This window comes from Micropterus dolomieu, linkage group LG15 (genome assembly GCF_021292245.1).
Source record: "Micropterus dolomieu isolate WLL.071019.BEF.003 ecotype Adirondacks linkage group LG15, ASM2129224v1, whole genome shotgun sequence".
NCBI classification, from domain to species: domain Eukaryota; kingdom Metazoa; phylum Chordata; class Actinopteri; order Centrarchiformes; family Centrarchidae; genus Micropterus; species Micropterus dolomieu.
In genome coordinates, this window is record NC_060164.1 from 23,464,095 (window position 1) to 23,483,240 (window position 19,146).

The 19,146-nt window shown below is 39.1% G+C and overlaps 1 protein-coding gene across 7 annotated transcripts in view; it reads left to right on the forward strand.

Moving 5' to 3' along the window:
- Nucleotides 1-19,146, forward strand: part of abch1 (ATP-binding cassette, sub-family H, member 1) — a 40,381-nt gene that overhangs the window by 5,461 nt on the left and 15,774 nt on the right. For 4 of the 7 annotated variants that reach the window (XM_046070522.1, XM_046070521.1, XM_046070526.1 and 1 more), the window contains 6 exons: nucleotides 6,547-6,695; nucleotides 8,661-8,820; nucleotides 11,714-11,868; nucleotides 14,022-14,129; nucleotides 15,524-15,617; nucleotides 18,738-18,812. In XM_046070522.1, coding sequence (XP_045926478.1) covers nucleotides 6,547-6,695; nucleotides 8,661-8,820; nucleotides 11,714-11,868; nucleotides 14,022-14,129; nucleotides 15,524-15,617; nucleotides 18,738-18,812 — 741 coding nt within the window. Of the gene's footprint in view, nucleotides 1-499; nucleotides 557-2,297; nucleotides 2,365-2,394; nucleotides 2,635-6,546; nucleotides 6,696-8,660; nucleotides 8,821-11,713; nucleotides 11,869-14,021; nucleotides 14,130-15,523; nucleotides 15,618-18,737; nucleotides 18,813-19,146 lie in introns of those variants that run through there. The other 3 variants (XM_046070527.1, XM_046070525.1, XM_046070524.1) reach the window with 3 other exon arrangements.

Below are 19,146 nucleotides of genomic sequence, written 5' to 3' on the forward strand. Positions count from 1 at the left end.
CAGAGAGCATATAGAGGCACAATGTGGTGTTTTCTCCAATTATTGGCCTGTTCATCATTGGGGCTGCAACTAAAAAACAGCCTACTATTGGTTTTCTAACAATTCTGTATTTGAAAGAAATAATCAAGCTCTGAAAATGTCAGAATCACAAGTTACCAGAGCCCAAGGTAATGTCTGCAGCTGGGTTCATTTAGAATGATCGACAATTAATACCAAAGTATTAATTTGATCACAGTAAAGTGTTAAAATCAAGTTAGTCTGACAACTTGTGAAGCTGTAAGCAATTCTTCTGAGTAAAGCCACCTGTTACAGGCTGTGGAGAAGGGTGTGTGTGCATGTACAGTATGTATGTGTGTGTGATAGGTGGGTATTATTCAGAGGAAAGCATCCGTTCTCCACCTGCCGGCAGGCGAACTGAACCCGTTCTTCCACTCTACACTAACTTGACTGAGTTGTTTGTGTCAGCTGATGTTCACTTGCTCATTAGTAGTTGTCCTTAGTCTGTGGACTCACTCATCAGCTGCTCTTCATCCTTTTGACTCTATCTTCTCTCTGGGTGAGTGTTAGTTTAAATTGCTGCTTTATCTTTTATCTAAGTTGACATTTACTGCCACTGTGTTTTCCTGTGGATGAGTTGACTTTATCTTTGTGGCTGATGGATCAGAACTGTGTTTAAAATCAGCTTGAGATCTAAAATGATAACAACCTGCAGTAACCACAGACTAATAGATGGTGGGATTTGTCTTGGTGCAGGGTGAAGTCAGTTAAAATGAACTTTTTGGTAAATGACTTCAAAAGACCATCAAGGCATGCATGAGATATAATGGGATTGTTTTCTAAATTGGCATGGCCTCTTAATTATTTATTTGTTGTTGTAATTATAAGAGTTAGAGTATCAGCAGGTTCCCTCTTAACCCTTTTTTAAAATGTTCAGGTACAAAATAAAGAGAGAACAGACATTCATTTATCTGAAACCATTTTACTTTGAACATCATTGTCTGCCACAGTAACACTGTAAATACATATCCTATAATAAATTGTTGAACAAATATTTAATTTAATAATGCATTTAAAAAATGAACTGACCATTTTTAGGTTTTGCATGAAAGTACAGGTATAGACCTCTAAACCTGTTTTGAACCCTCAATTTCTGTGTAACTTCTGTGTGTGACAAAAGTTTATTTATAAATTTCATCTTTTCATTAGAAAGAGCCTGTCAAAACATTGTTCATGAACATTTTGCTTTGTTGGTAAGCCAACACGTTCTCACTCCCAAGTCATCACATACGCTTGGTCAAGACCTGTTGACGTCAGTTTGTAACGCATTAGGGGAAGCCCTAGGCCACTTATGGACTTATGAACGCTAAATGTAGGTGTAGAATATTTAACACAAAATGTGCGAGTAAGGAGGTAGTTGAAACTGGACTTTCACCCAGGAGGCCGGCAATATAATAATAATATTTTTATTTATGGTCTTTTTATTAACTTATGTAGGCCTAGGTTACGTAGGTTAAGTAAGTTGCGCAAGTTACACAAGTTACAAGGTACACAAAACTTAACTTACGTAAGTAATAGGCTTATTGTTATTTTAACCCACGCCACAATCTTTTTGAAAGCCTAACCAAGTAGTTTTGATGCCTAAACCTAACCAAATTGTGACATTTCACAACGTTAACTACTAGTTTTATTTTAAAGGTCAAACCAGACGTTGCATATTGTTGCCAACTCGACTGGGGACCCCTACACCCAGGGCCTTAAAAGGTGACACAAAGGGGTCTTGACCAAGCCACTATATGACGAGCTGGGAGTTTATTTAAAATTGTTTCATCATCCTTAGTAGTGATAAGTGAAATTTGCTTTATCATGCTTACTTAACATAATGTTATGATTTATCTGATGTACTTCACACAACACTCTGCCACGCCCACCTTAGCAACCTCAGACCAATCAAAACTATTGTTACATGTCAACTAGAGTTGTAGCTACAATGCAAGATCAGTAATTGTGAATGGCTGTAAAATATAATATATATATATATATATATATATATATATATACAGTGTTCAGGTTAAATGTGAAGAGAAAATATAATTTTAGCAGTAAATTGCTGCAAATACACCAATGAGCCATAACAATATGACCACTGACAGGTGAAGTAAATAACACTGATTATCTCATTATCATGGCACCTGTTAGTGGAAGTGAACATTGTGTGTTTAAGAAGCAGAAAATGGGCAAGCATGAGGATTTGAGCTACTTTGACAAGGCCCTAATTGGTGATGGCTAAACAGCTTGGTCAGCGCATCTCCAAAACGGTCTGCAGGTGTCAGCGCCTATCAAAAGTGCTCCAAGGAAGCAAAAGCAGTGAACTGGTTATAGGGTCATGGGCCAAGGCTCATTGTGCATGTGGGGAGGGAAGGCTGGCCCGTGTGGTCCGGTCCTACAGACGAGCTACTGTAGGTCAGGTTGTTGATGAAGCTGATGCTGGTTCTGATTGAAAGGTGTCAGAACACACAGTGCATACACAGTGGAGTCCATGCCTCGATCAGTTTTAGTGAAAAAAGCGAGACCTACAATCTGACCAGCAGGTGGTCATAATGTTGTGGCTGGTGCACATCACATTATGACAATAATGTCAGTATAAATTTCCTACAAATATTTATTTGAATGCATTTAAAAATGAACTTCTTATGTTGTATGGGTGTGTGTTTCCATGTATTGGTGTCTTTTTGTCTTTTTTGTGTGCAAAGTAATTAAAAGAGATTGTTTAGGTTATGCATGGATGTAAACGTATAGACCTATGAGCCTGTTTTGAACCCTCAACGTCTGTGTAACCTCTGTGTAAGAGTGTGTGCACGTGGCCCATCTGAGCTTAAAATTGTGGCCCATTTTAGCTTGCTAATTAAGGACCAGTACTTAAAATGACTATTTTCACAAAAATCTGTTTTTTTTATAAATTAGCTATATAAAATGTCTTTTTTTATTTGAAAAAGTCTGCCATAACATTGTTCATAAACAATTGGCTTTGTTGGTAAGCTTATTTATATTTGCTTTATCATCAAGTCTTTGCTATGTCATGCTTACTTACCGTATAATATATCTGAGGCGAGTTCAATCTCAAAACGTTTAGCAACGTTTTCAGATTGAACGGCATGTTTCCTTGAAATGTTGCGCAACGTTCTGGCATGTTTGCTATGTTTGCTAGGTGTTACCCAATCAGCTGCAACAAGTTTGTAAACACAACGGCGTTAAAAAGAAAATGCAGTGCGCTTGCGTACACAACAGGGTGGTCAGGGTGATGTACTGCGTCTAACACTCTGCCCCGCCCACAGTAGCAGCCTTAGACCAATTAGACATGTTACGTCTAGCAACTAGCATTGTTGCAACAGTGTAAGATTAGTAATTTTGATTAGCTGTAAAATATTAATGAGGTGGTATTATGCTTTTTGGCTTTTCCCCTCTCCTTTATTGAGTTATATCTCTTTTTTGTGCATGTAACAGGTTTGCAAAGTGTCCAGCCCAAAGGGAGTTCCCATCTCCCACAGAAAGCTCTGCTCTGAACCGCTTGAAAACAGCTCGTTTGTAGTCCAGTCCTTCACTTCCTTTACTTGTGACGTCACAATGAAAACGCGCCAGAAAGCTTGCCAGGCGGCTAGCGGGGTCAGGCACGCCCTCAAACCAAGCTAGTCTGAGCGGAGGCCCTTTGGCTCGACTCGCCTTTGTTTGGTTTTCCATTGTAGAAATGTTTTTTTTTTTGTATCATCACACCTCCGTCGAGATTATAAACTAACTAAAATGTGACGTGAAAATACGACAGACTGCTGATTGGTCAGAGAGAATCGTCACTATTCACTGCATCATCATTGTGTGCGCCAGACAGAGGCCAGCAACAGAAAGTTTTATATTTTACAGTTTTCGTATGTAATTTCGTCACTAAATCCACTTCTGAGAAGTTTTGAGGTGAGAAATCAACTGTGTAGATTTCGAATATTGACAGTTTTACGAGAAGTGATGGCCTGTGCCAACCCGCGGGAGGAGCGTGTGAGGCCGGCCAGCCGCCCGCTCACAGAGCCCTCTGCTCCCGCCGTCACACAGACCGCTGCAGCAACAACGGCAGAGGAAAACACAGCTGGAAGGTTTTAATACCGCTTATCTGTCTTTACATTCTGAATAATGTTGAAATGAAAGGCGTCGCTATGACAACAAGCTACGTACTATCTCTGGGTACTGTCTGCAATGGAAAACGGAGCAGGGCCGAGTAGAGTCGAGTCTATCGATTTACGCTATGGTAGCATTTTGCAGCATAGATCATCAGAACACCGGCAACAGTTCAACGTTTAGTCCTAAAAGACGATGCAACTCAGACTCTGTTTGGGCCTGGAAATTCACAGTCACAACCTGTAAGTAGGCTTTATTGGTTGTGAATTATATTTAAAATAAACACGGCAATGTAACTTCACAGACTGGTCAAGTGCGGAGTTGTTGTAAACGTTGGCTGACACAGCTAAAGTTATAGCTATAATGCTAATGTTACACCTGATGTGAAAGCTACTGAGCAAACGTTCAAATTGTTTGGCCAATTTTTATGTAAAATTGAGTTGAACTATGGTGATTTTTGTAGTGGTTTATGGTAAGATGTGGAACAATGATGTTGTGTGGTTGTGGACTTGTGAGTAACTTATACCACCTACTAGGTTACGGTGGCAGTCTGAAGAGGCTTTGATTTGGATCACACTAACTTGTTTCTTACGACCCGCCCTTCTCTGCTTCTGATTGGCTAGTAGTCCTTACCTGGGAACTGCGCATGTGCAACTCCCAACAAAGATTTTGTACAAGTAAGATGCATCACTCAATCACTGTAGCTCAAGAGCGGAGCGTACAACACACAGGGTGAAAAGAGGAGCTGCAGCAATGTGCAGTATGAGAAAAATATGGTGTTTTTTGAAAACTAAACCATGTAAACTTTTTCTGGTACAATCCCTAAATAAGATTTTGAACCTGAAAATGAGCATAATACCACATCTTTAAAGCGCTAAGAACCTTATTTGCTCCATTTTAGCTGACTCCTCCCTATATTTTGCAGATGTGAGCTATAGTGCCAAAGGTGAGGCCAACCGAATGCACCAGATTACACAACGCAACCTCCCTAATCTCCTCACTGTAAAATGAGAGTTGCTGGATTAAAGGAGGGAGTTAGTTGGAGAGCGGGGGAAACCCGGAAAAGAAGACCGTTATTAGAGATTACTGTGCAAAGGATTGCTTTACGACCCAAATACTTCTGTCTGATGAAGCTTGACAAGATGCAAGGAAACCACCATGAATATCAGAGAATGAGAGCTGTTTCTGTATGTTGTTGTGCCAGAAGTGAGATTCATCTTGGAGTTTTTGGTGAAAGAGCAAAGTAGTTTCTTCTTTTGTAAAGTACTTGTGCAGAATCGGGGAGCCATTTAGTAATTGGATGGTTTTACAGTGAGTAATGTTGTTTTAGTCCTTCTGATGGACCTACAAACTTCTACAGGAGTTAAACGTAGTCGGGCAGCATATGTTGTTGAATAGTTGTTTAATTTATAGTTTCTGAGAATGACTTTTAGGATAAGCAGTTGACGATGGATGGATGGATTTTGTAATGAAAGAAATGCATTTTAGCTAACACATTTAGGGTGGTTAATCAGCAGCATAATACAGCTCAAAAGCAGTGTGTTACTGTAGAACAAAACCTGCCCGATGTGGTGACATAAGCAGGAGAAATGATCTAAGTTGAGAGCCTTGTAATAAACCATACAATATGATATGAAATGATATACAATACATTAGTCTGGTGGTTTAGGGATGATCACAGAAACATGTTATTGTTTGGCTCCAAATTCCTTTACTTGGCCAATATAGCTGATTCTGCATCTGGCTGAGGTAAATGTGAAAATCAAAGAGGGAGGCTTATCAACTTTGGTCCTTCTTAGCATTAATATTCCAGTAATGGGTAAAGTTTTAAGAGAAGATGCACTGGCTGCATTATCTCAGTTGCTTTTGACTTCAGTTTGTATTTTTGAAATATCACAGCAGGTCAGTTGAGTATATCTGTTTACTGCAGTATTATTGTCAATGGAAATTTCTACCACTCCACATTACTCCACATTTTGATAAAATGAACCTCTGAAAATCAGATTGATCTCTTTAACAATTAAAGGAAGCCCTTTTTTTACTAAATCAGTGACATTTTTTGTCAAGCTGACATTATTTAACTGAGACTCTTCATATAAAACCTTCCTTCGTGCAGGAACAGTTTATGACAGCAACACTGATGTAGATTAATTCCTTCCTGCAAACAGTATTTCATGTTCAAAACAGACACTTTCTTTTGCTTTAAAGATGCACCGTAAACAGACCAGCATCAAGTCTCAGCCTTGTGAGTTCTTGTTGTCCTTGTGTCCCGTTTGCTCGGTTCATTTAGTGAATTTTGAAAATAATCAATATATGCTGCAAACAGGCAGTCCCACAGATTATTATATATGTTATTGATGTTTAACAACCTATTGTCCTGTCTTCCAGCTGAAGGAGGGGAATATGAAGGTTGATTTGGAGGCTTCTCTGCCCGCTGGACATGCGGATTTCGCTATCCAGTGTCGAGATGTGTGCCGGTCGTACGGCAAACTGAAGGTCCTCAGCAGCCTCAACCTGACTGTACCACAGGGACAAATGTGAGTGGAGCGCACTGGCTCATGTGTGTCATCATGGCTGGCATTTCAGACGGTGTTCCTCGATAGATAAGGCTTTTATCTCTTTATCTATCTATAAAACTAAACCCAGCTTCAAAGGAAAATTATCTGTCCTTGTGCTTGATTATTTTTTTCTGTCTGGTCAGTTAAAATAAATTCTTATTACAGTGGACGTCACAAAAAGAAAGAAACGATCTGGAATCAGGGTGGCAGTTGCAGAACGCAAAAGAACCATAAAAACAGAAGTATTAAAAAGGCTGAAAAGCTAACTACACCTACCGTTTAATTAAATTGTACTGTTAGATGCATTTAGAAACCTTACACCTCCACCTCTCCCCTTGTAGCACTAAACAGGCACAAACAATGGACTTGCCCTTCTCCTCCCAGACGGCAGATGTGTTCCCATCATGCAAATGCAGTTGGCATTATTGTGTGTCTGTCCAGGACCCGGCTGGAACTCTAGAAGTCTACTCGCCTTCTCCTTTGTCATGTATCTGCTGACTGATCCATTGCCAAAACAATTTCCTGCAGGACAGTCAGGTTAACCTTAAATAAATCTACTTTGTTTGGCTCCTTAAAGCTGGATCAGGAAATTCTGTCACCCCAAAGGGAAGTGAAAGGAACTCGTCATTGCAAAGACATTTACGATATGTTATCTCAATTGGGAATGGACTCTGTAATGCAGATCTAGAAGTTCATAGAAGAACTGAAATACAAAATTCATGTTTAGTTAGTGTTGTCTGTCATCCGTCATTTGTCGTTTCTCTGCGCTTGAGCTTCATCAGAAAGGGTTTCTGTAGGTTAACACGTAACAGGATCACTTTACTCACACATACCTGAATTCCTGAAATGAGGAAGATTGGTGGAAAAACTAAAACCTTGAGTGAGAAAGAGTTTCCACTCATTTGACATTGTTTACTTTTTCCCGAACTGCGTACATACGTACTGAATCTACTGGAAAGTGATAGATATGAACAAGGCTGTCACAAGAAGCTTTTATAGCAGGTTGGATATGTGCTTGATGACAAAGCTGATAAAGTTTTGCACCTGGAATACATACAGAGTCTTATTTAGAGGTATGGTGCATGTGATCTGTTTTTATTGTTATTGATAATTTATTGATATTACATTACTGCCCTTTTATTGAGTGTCTTTTTGCAATGAGTGAGCGGGAGAATCAGTAAGAATAATATTTAGAAATAAAGGCCCGTTATAGTTATAAATAATTCTTCTAACTATGTACATTGTATTCTCCCATGATGTGTTATGGTTATGTTTGGTGTGAGTACACATCTGATCACTTCGTCAGACTCAAGGAGGAACGGTTACTTTCTAAAGCGTTGCTAGTTTTCCAGTTGATGTTGGTGATGTTCAACAATCACACAAGAAGCTCTCTATCAAAGAGGCACAAATACAAATCGGTACAAAACGTGTAACATTCAGAGATCTGTGGTTCTGCTGAGATTAAAACACAGCAATAATTATTTATTTACATTTTATAAAATACACATTCACTTTTATTCATTGTCTTGAGTGAGACGTTCTGAGTGAAACAGTGATGTTTTGTTGGACAGTATCTTACACAATCTAACTGTAGGGCCTCGTAAAAGCACTGGTATGTCACGTTGCCTGCAGTCACTGTTGAGCTATCTAATACAGTCATCTGGTGATCTTTAGGGGCTTACATAGACATTATCTATTTCCTTTGTTTAAAATATTTATAAGGAACTCTTTGAGCCCCCCCATGCCTGGCATTATGTGTACAGAAGCTATAGTTTCTCAAAACATGGTCCTCATTCCATTCAGCACAAACACACCATTGTTTGTGTGCTCGAAGGAAAGTCCAACATCTGCTGACAACATGCTGTTGACAATAAAAACAGATGATAAATAAACAGTAACTTTTACATCTTTACTAAAAGTTGTGCTCTTGATTCTGTGTTGCAGTTATGGCCTTTTAGGGCCCAGTGGATGTGGGAAGACCACACTTTTGAAATGCATCGTGGGAACTCTGAAAATCTCACGGGGTCATATCACTGTTTTAGGCAAGCCGCCAGCGTTCCCTGGCCATGATGTGCCGGGGAGGATGGTCGGATACATGCCACAGGTAAACAGCACATCCTCAAGTGTATCTTCCACACATTAAAAGGTATATGTGTGTTTGTTACATGGCTTAACGCTTTACTGCTCTTGCTTGTATAGATTAACCCACTGAAATATACTCATGTGCCCAAAGTGTCATAAAATATTTGGAAAAGCATCAGATTTTCTGCAAGTACAAGGCCTTTAACATGAGGTCATTATTTTCTGTAAATAGACTTCCCGTTGTCCTTATTCTTAGCTGTATGTTCAGTCAGAAAGCTTCCTTTCATGATTTTGGTTATTAAACTGATCTTAAATTCAGTGTAGGTTTAAGTAGGCAGGGGAAGATCTTAAATTGTGGTTGCTTTTTGTAAAACCTGCAGGTTCCTTGCAGCTTTCTGTTCTGCTCCACATTTAAACCTTTGTCCAGTGAAGGTTTTTTAAAATGTGTGTTTTCCAAACAAAATTCTCACCCCACTACTCATAACAGCGGTAGTGCCTTGCTCAGGGACTTAAGCTCGGACCTGCCCAGTACCGGGTATGACATTTGATTTTTGTGTGAAAAATGCAAATGAGAAATCCACATCTGATCCTAGTATTTTGTCACCCTATGCATGCCACACACCTCTGTGAAGCTAGGAGGCTCAGCCGAACCAACCATTTTTATCCATACATACCAAACCCCAAGCACAACATATATATATATATATATCACAACATAAATTGCTCTGTAATCACTGTACATGGCTGCAGTTATTGCCTTCTAGGTATCTCTTCTCTCATCCTTCATTGCAGTCGACCACTCTGATGAAAGCTCAGCTCTAGCTCTGACCAGCTGTGTAACTCAGAACACTCAAATCACTAAACTCACAGGCCTATTAGCCAGGTAATAATAACAACAAATGCACCAATTTACATTTACAGTTAAAACCACTGACTTACTTTTGCCATTATTGCTGTTTTCAGTCCAAAAGCAGCTGTTTTCTGTGTGTATAAATATCTGAGGCCGTCATCTTGGTATTGCGGAATACCTCTGAACTCTTAGGTTTCGTTTCTCTCTCAAATTGAAGATAAACAAAAGTAAGACCAGCGATCAGGTGCCATAGCGAAGTGGACAGCTACATGCTGCATGCTGATTAATACTGGGGAAGATGTTGGACTTAGGAACATTCTTAAAATCACAACTTAGTCGCTTGGCCCCGCAGGGGTGCTCTGCACTCCTCAGGGGAACAGACAGGGAGACAAGGGCACCGCGAGTAAATGGAGGCGCTCTATGGATAGTAACCATGGCAACGGCTTCTGTGCACTACACAGCTGTAGCTTATTTAACTTATACACTAACGTTACCTGATAGACCTTCATCTAGTTTTGCGGGGATGCTCTGCCATGCAAATTCCCTCCTGTGGATGTCATATTTAGTAAACAGTAACAGATTCTGGAAACTCACAAATAGCGAGGGTCAGTTTCTCTTCCAATAATTTGTGCTGCACGTCGTATACAAAAATTCTAGACAATTCAACTTTGGCAGCGGGCGGATGTGTGCATGAGGCGAGCACCACCACAACAATTCACCTCACTCTAACAGGGACACTTGCTGCTTAACATAAACTGTTTTTGCTGAAACCTTATCAGAAAAGAAAATCAAGAAAATAGATTTATATATGTTAACCTGTTGCACAGAAGGTTCCTGTTAGGATGTTATGATCGTGGCTCTGGACTCTAACTTATTTTAACAAGCTAGATAAAAGGTAAAGACCTGGCAGTGGCAAATAGCTTTGGTTTTATATTTGATTTGATTACATTAATGTTTAAGCTGAGTTTCACAATAAATAATCCAGAATTATGCATCTAGGCCTGTTATTACTGATTAATTTTGGGTATGTTATTTTAGGTGTCTGTTTCCAAGAGGTTAACTCGGCCTCTGTTGCAGTCAGTGACCTGTACCTGAGTGTTTCTGCAGTCCAACTGGATATCTGATAAAGCTGATAACCTGTGTGTAGCATCACATTTGTCCCTTCAGGAAGTGATCTGTGACCCAGAGGAGAAGAAATGGGACACTTCCTGCAAATACAAAGCCTTTAACATGACACCTTCATCTGTTCCCTGGGGTGTAACTGTTGCACTGCTGTGGTGAACATGGCTTGTGTTGTCTGATGCAGAGAAATTCACTGACTTGAAACCTTTGACTCAAACAGAGAGACTAGCAATATACTGTAAAAATAAAAAAATAAAAAGAATATACTTATTTGTTGTTACGGGAAAATGTGCTCATGAACCATTACTTAAGACCTTAATCCTTCAAGATTAAATAGTAACTCAAGAAATGCCTGCAGTAATCCTTTCTGTGACAGAGGTATTCTAAGAAAATCAGTCAAAGGTCTCTAAGTGCTCAGAAGGAAGCAGCGCTGATACAGATCTGCAGGATGAAATAAAACACACACTACCTTAGTAAATCTACTGTGTTTATCTTTGGGTGTAATATTGTAGTTCTATTTATCCCAAGCTATTGAAATGTTTGTTTTTGTGATGGAACAGTATTGTGCTACATATTTAGTTTTTAGATACAACATTGGACATTTAGTTTTTTTATCTGTCAATTTATGAGCAAGGGACTGTTGGGAGAGATGTCATAAGACTGAGGCTGGTTATTAATTCTAATGCTTTTTTGGTACTGATTGAAATGTGTCCGTGGCTTAGAGTCAACTGTGAAGTACCAAAAGCTGGAATCAAATATTTGCTCTGATTCGTACTTTTCTTTAGTTATTCTGCGATCAAATTTGATATAAGAACAAATCTGACCACTTTTAAGGTGTAATTTATTCAGGTAAAGCAGAATTTGTCTGATAAATTCTGTGACATCTATGATTAAACATCCACACACATACAACCTCTTAAAACCTTGTCTTTGCGTTGCACAGGACCTGGCGCTGTACAACGAGTTCACCATCAGTGACACCCTGACTTTCTATGGCCGAATCCACGGCCTGACGTGGAGGGAAACCCAGACACGCATGGACTTCCTCGTTGACATCTTGGATCTACCTCAGAAGCACAGTCTGGTCCGAAATCTCAGGTAAAACCACATGTAGGAGGTGACAGAATGAGTTTAATATGCAGTGATTTAAGTCTGTTTTTTTGGGAACATAATACTGTATGCAAGACTGATTGTTGGTCCATTTCATTGCCGCAGCATTTACACCAGAAGTTGTTTGTAAAACCACTTACCTAAAGGTCAGTAATTTGTGCTTAGTGAAACACAGAGATGATGATTTATAGATGTTAGATTCAGGACTGGTGAGCTGAAGCCAAATGCAGTATATCTCTAGATACAGCCAGTTAATGAAGTGAGATACATGATGTCTGTGTACTTTGACACCTCAATAACCTGATTTAATGTGCACACTCAGACAAACACAGTCAAGCATTATCGCTTTCTCCTCTACAGGTTGTAAACCCTGCACCCACAAAACAATATGACTTTGTCTGGTAGGGAGGCGGGCGGTGATTGTTTCCAGATTTGACTGACACCAAGCAGTCCAATCATTTTAAAATGTTAATTTGGGAGTAGTGGCTTTATATGCTGCAATACTATGATTGACTTGTTTTTTTAAAGTCTGTATTGGGTTGTGTGTGATGACCTTCTTAAAATAACACACACAGATCCTGGTCACTAATAAAACAGCAAACATTTTACCTCAGTAACATGATTAGATTTGTCCTGTGTGGTGCTGGGTAGTAAATTGGTCAGATAAGATGAAAAATAAAGTTTTGGGTCTAAACGCTCCACTGGTTATAGTAATTATAAGTTATCTCCGCCAAGTGTTTTGGATGATGTTAAAATAAACATAAAAAGTCATCACTTATAATAGATTTTTACAGAGCTGTGACTTTGTAACCAATTCATAATTTTAATTGGAAAGACTTGTCAACGCAGGCTAATGAACTATAAAATGGATTTATCTGTCATTTGGGATAAGTCGCAGTGCGTTACTGAACTCTCTGCCCTGTCAGTCCCAATCATAATAACTGGGAAAGATTCACTTCTGTATCTTTAACTCTCCATCAGGGGAAAACAGCTCAAATAGTACAAAAAGCGGCCCCCATTTTCACAAGAACAATTTTTACATCCTGTCTGGCAACGCCGGGCAAAGTCCTCAAGTCTAATCCTCAAAGTTTAATTTGAGGAAACATCATGTATCTGTATATTGCTGTATGCCGTGCAGTTCATGTGCTGTAAAGAAGCTTCTCCTTGTACTTTTTTTCTCATTACAAGTTATTAACTTGTGCACCAAAATAAAGCACCGAGGCTGAGACTCTACATTCAGCCACACGCCGGTTTGCATCACCATCTAATGACCTGATTGGCAGCTCTGTGTGCACTATCCAACATGTTTATTGTCACATTGAACAAATTATCATATCTGCCAAGCTTTGATTGAGGCAAACTTCCTGCTGCGGAGATTTCTGCCAGCTTGTAGCTTCTCTGTTGCGGAAGAAAAACTTTCCACTCAGCTGAACTTCCACTATAAGCTACTTACATTTGTATCTCTTCTACAGAAGAGGAAGTTGTACAAAAAGCCTAGTTCACAAGCCATACAAGGAAACAAAGTGATATATAATTAAAATTTTGTATTTGGCATTTCACCAAATTCTTCTGATGGAACTCTGCTTTAATCATTAAGTTACCCTTTGACTTTCTTTTTTATCTAGAATCCAGGTTACTCTGGACTGAGAGATACTGTAAAAAAGTTATAGCTTTCTCCTCATTTGTTCTGCTGCAGCTTTACGTGACACACAGGTTGTTGAAACTGTTCCAGATAAATAAAATGAAAGTTATTCGTGGAATGAAAAAACACACAATGTGGCACTCATTGTCTGTTTCTGCTTCATATCATTTTGTCTTTAACACACTGTGGTATCAGTCTGATAATTTGGGATGCATTAAAATTTATTTACATTTTTAGATAATATCAATAAAATAACGTTTGTCAAAATGCCCATTCCTCCCATCATCCCTCCCTCAAGTCTTGTTGTTTTCCTCCGTGTTGTCAGGCAGGTTCGTCTCGCAGGTTTTGTCTCTACTGCTACTTTTGCCTGCCAGCACCTCCCTTGGGAGTGAGTGGCATGCATAGATGTGAGGTGCCATCAGTTATAAAACATTTAGGACTGTGGGAGAAATTTTATCTTTGTGACTTTTTTTTCTCACTTGTTTTCTGTGTGTTACAGTGGGGGTCAGAGGCGTAGGGTGTCTCTCGGAGCGGCTCTGCTTCAGAACCCAGAGCTGCTCATCCTGGACGAACCGACAGTCGGAGTGGACCCTGTGCTCAGGGCCAAGTATGTAACACACACTCATAGCTGTTTCTTCCCAGTGGCTGTTCTGTAATTTATGTCACTCTCGGAAAAATACTGCGCTGTTGTTTAACAAGATCATTTACACATTTCATATAATTTCACACATTCCCTCATAAAAACATAAGAAACTAAACGGAGACACTAGATTTACATACATTTACAGACTATATCCAGCTAGTAGTGAACTTAACAGACAATCTGAATTATACTGGCAAATATCTCTTGTGATTAATAATGAGTGTTTAGCAGTAAGGCTTCCTTCCAGTCCTTTCTTTCATTTTAATAGCATTTGTGACTTACAAACGTAAAGGAGAGAGTCGCAGAAAACCTTTTGAGAGACAAAGATGACACGTGTCAAAAGCGGGATATGAAGCGGTGAAAAAAATCACTAGTAGAGACATGAGACATTTTATTCAGCAGGAACAGTTGAATGAGTTCAGAAAATCGCATCACGTATGCTGCAATGAATCCTTAAACACGAGGACAACATTTAAACTGTAACGTTGATTAATATATAACCTAAACCCCAGAGTAATCACATTATTGATATTATATCAATAAATTGTGTTGCTGTGCTAGATATAGGCTGTAATTGTACTTAAAATTGTAATCATAAGTTAAATACCAAAAGGTTAAAAACCACTCCTTTTAAAACAGTAGATACTCAACTGGTACCCACAACTCTCTCCAACAGTATTGTCAATCAATTGCTTTCTCCTCCAACGTTGTTTCTTGTGACCTAAGATTTATCTAGCATTGTCACATGGCTGCCAGATAAAACTTATTGCCGCATAATCCAGTTGAAGGTTAAGGAATGAAACATAACCCAGTATGTGTCCAGAACAAAGTAATCTGTGTTTTAAAAAGTTTGTGACGCTTCACTTTTTCAACCTCGACAATGTTGATGCTTCTATGCTGCCTTGTAAAATCTTGACAAATCATAAAAGAATCTATAACCATGTCCAAAAAACTACTTAGGAGGAATGGCTCAACTCCAGTTCCTTTAGTCCAAAGATCCATTAATGTATTGTACTGTATGTATTTAGCATTTAAGCATGATTTTTTTGCAAATGATTAATAATGCTGTCAAATTATGTTTCCACAACTTCTGGATCCATCTAACAATGATTACTGGGAAAGAATTTGTATGGACAAACTCTCAGAGCCTCACAAACCTTTTTGAAATCGTACGGCCCTCCCTCAGTGTGTTGTTCTAATCTCATTGTATAATAGCACCACAAAGGTCAGGTCAGACGGTTGGCAGGCAAACTGGTGCTGGCGAAGCTGTGAGCTTTTTACGCTTTTAGGAAAAATCTATTAACAAGTGGGTCAAGTGTTATGTCATGAGTTTGGTTTCTTCCGTCTCCTTCCTCTAGGATCTGGCAGCATCTGGTGGAGATTGTGAAGACGGGGAAAGTCTCTGTCATCATCACCACACACTACATAGAGGAGGCGAGGCAAGCCAATGTGGTGAGACAATTCATACATGCATGGACACACACACATGCGCACAGAGAGCCCACGTGCATGTACGTAAACACACGAGGACAATTAAGCATAAATTCACACTCACAAACAAGGATCAGGGCTTCCGGCTGCATCCACACTAGTCCTAATGTTTCGCCTGTTTATAGAAAAATAATGAGTCTATTCATATCTGCACTGTTGACATATCAGATCAAGTTTATTCTTTATTAGTTTTGACAGGAAGAACAAAAGTTCACACTGAATGAGAGACATCCTATAGAGTTTGTATAGAAGCTCTCTTGTGTCTTCATTTTACTGACAAAACAAAAAGTTTGCTTAAATTTTCAGTTACTACCGTAAAACTTCAGTTGATTGAGTTGAAGCCTGGGCTTTTATTTGCTTAAACCACTGAACTCACCCTTCCTATATTTGGGACAGGCCTTTAATTCCTTTCGTACAAAACTCTTCCTCAGCAAAGATGTTAAATAGGCTAACATCAAATTGTTTAGTTCAACCGCTATGAATATTACTTGTATAAAAATTAAGAGATCAATAACATATCAATGACAAATCATTTATTTGATCAAGCTCCGACAGACAGCTTAGGCACTTTTATTTTGTAGGCAGCAAGGTAACAAAAATAAGTATACACAACAACACGGTGCAGGAAGTTAGCAGACAGTGAGCGATGGACTTTACATGACAGTATTCACAACTTGGACTGATTTTTGTGAAAATACGTTTTGATTCTTTTGATCGGTGGATCCTAACAGATTATATGAATATAAAAAAATCAAGGAATAGTCACACATTCAGACTTTACGACCACTTCAAAGTTAGGAGGTCATCGCTTTTTTTCCATCCCTCCTGTTTACCATGCTGATAAAACTGAGTGAATTAGAGTTTGGGGCTTATTGTTTCCATAAAATTAACCAAACTATTGAATTATAGAGAATCTAACTGATCTAACAATGTGTAGCATGTCTATACTGACAAAAGTTTAAACATTTAAATTTGTATGTTTGATCTCAGCTTAGAAGTAGCTCAAGCAGGCGATCCAGTGGACTTCAAGAGGTTTTATACATCCAAAGAACGAGTTTCATAAATCAGTTTAAAGGATACATCTGGATTTTTCTCTATGACTTGAGCCTACGAACAAATAGTGTGTATCCAGATATATCATATTCCTCTGTGCCATAGAGCTCCATTAATGTTGCACTGGATAACATTTTCACACACACTGTACAGACACACTGTAGTTTATTTTGAGTCAATACCACATGCAACGTCCTGCTGCTGTAAATACTAGTGCACCAAATGTGCCACTGAAAATAGTCCCTAACAAATGCATAATTTGCTCCTGTTTGAGAAAAATATGCTAAAATCTACAGCTGCTCATCATTTTTAGGAAATTACTTAGCCCCTCCCCCCCCTTTTTTTTAAAACAAAACAATAAATTTGTGACCCATTTCAAATATTTACACCTTCAGTAGCAACAAAGTGCCACAGATAGGTTAGGGAAGTCAGACAGTGTTGACAAATGGAGTAACACATTGTTGGTATTATTCTTTTCATGGGATTTGTTAACTGTAACTGTAGATCATGTCCATCAAGTCTGTGTAAAATTATATGTTTTGGTGACATTGATACTTATGATTAATCATTAATAATGGTCAAGCCACATTATATGCAGACAAACATAAAACTGAATTGCAAGAAAGGTAATTACTTGAAAGAGGTTTATTGGCTACATAATCTTTATCATATGATCATGGTGTGATAGATTAAATGATCGGTCTGGACATTGGACCTTTGCAGCTGTTGAAAACTTTGCATAGACTGAACTGACACCCAACCGACAAACTGTATCTCGACAGACAGTGTGAAGAGAGAGAATAGGAAATAATGTAGAAACACATGATATACATTCACCAGAGAGCCGTTACATTTTCTGGTTTCTTTTTAGCACATAAAGTCACAGATTTCAATCAGAATCATGTCAAAATACCACTGATAGTTAGTTGGTCATGCACAAGAACAACAGTATAAAGGACATGGACTCTATACATACAGTAATAGCCCCACATTTTACAGTACATTTAAAACCACCTTCACTGCTGCTCAAACTAATGCTTGGCGCAGCATAAACCCTGCCGTTCCATGAATCATGAGCCAGTCATTGTTTCACCAGTAATCTTCTTTGTAGAAGAAAGACCGTGCATTGAAACCTCAATAGCACAGGACATCACACACCCACTCAAGCACCATCTTACCCTACTGCCCTCTGGGTGCAGCACAGTGGGGCAGGAGGGCTCGCTTTGAGAAAAGCCTGATCCCCAGCCAGAGGTTTTCAAAGTGGAAGACAAGCCTCCCCACGGCGGGCTCCAAACTGTTCCTGTGGCAGCTCAGTTAAAAAATATATCATCAGTCATCAAAAGAAGATCAGCATGTCCTAAATGTATGTGATTTGGTTAAAGTCAGAGCTCAGAGAAAAAGATTTTTGGTATTTCTTTCCCAGAGTCAGAAACAATAAATAGGACAGACCTCTTTTGATGTATTTGGTGTAGTCACATAATCATGATTCCTAAGGCATCCAGGACTTGAGCGAAACTAACCAACTAAACTAAGGGGGGGTGAGGGGGCGCCTTTTTTTAAGCTTTGTCTTAGGGGAGGCCCACAGTCCCAGACTTTGAAAACTACCTACCCTCAGCAATATAGCTGCCTTCAATTAAAGGCCTTGCTGAACTGGCTTGAGAGTGTAGAGTTGTCCGTCTTTGTATGTTGTTACTGTGTGCTGTTGTTGTCTGGTGTGCACAGTGCTATAAAAAGCAATGTTCCACCTAATTTTTGGAGAGGATTTTTATTTATGCTTTTTTTTTTCTTTGTTGGTGTTGATAAACAACAAGTGGAAACATAGACTAGATGTTGTGTCTTTTTAAAACAGTTTTGAGGCGGTACGTATGGATTGGGATTGAGGTTTTGATTCATGTACAGGTGCCATGATCTGTTGTTTGATTTAGTGTCTCTGTTGTTTTAAAAGACAAGTACGTCACCCATACATAACAATTTAAGTGAACAAATATTCTCTCCAAATCAGGCTCAACACTCCTGTTATTTCTCCAGGTCGGCCTCATGAGAAACGGCTGTTTGCTGGCTGAAGGCCCTCCAGACGCAGTCATGAAGCAGCACAATGCATCAGTGAGTACTAAAACCCACACGAGGTGTATGGCCACCCAGGAGTGCTGGTAGTCAGGGCAGGGAGGTCGATCATGTGACCACAAAGCAAAACATTTTATTCATACTGTAGCGCATCTCATGAACAATGGCAATACAATGTGCTTTATTTTCAGTATTACATTAAATATATGAAAAAGAATTAGATGCATGTTGAACAAAAGTGAGGCCTCGAATATGCATGACGAAAGAAGAAAGTGAGATAGAAGTCTGATTCTTAGTTCAGATTCAGCTTCATGTAGGAGGGCCAAAAAAGTAAGCAGGGGAGAACGAAAAATATATATAATGTATATTGGTA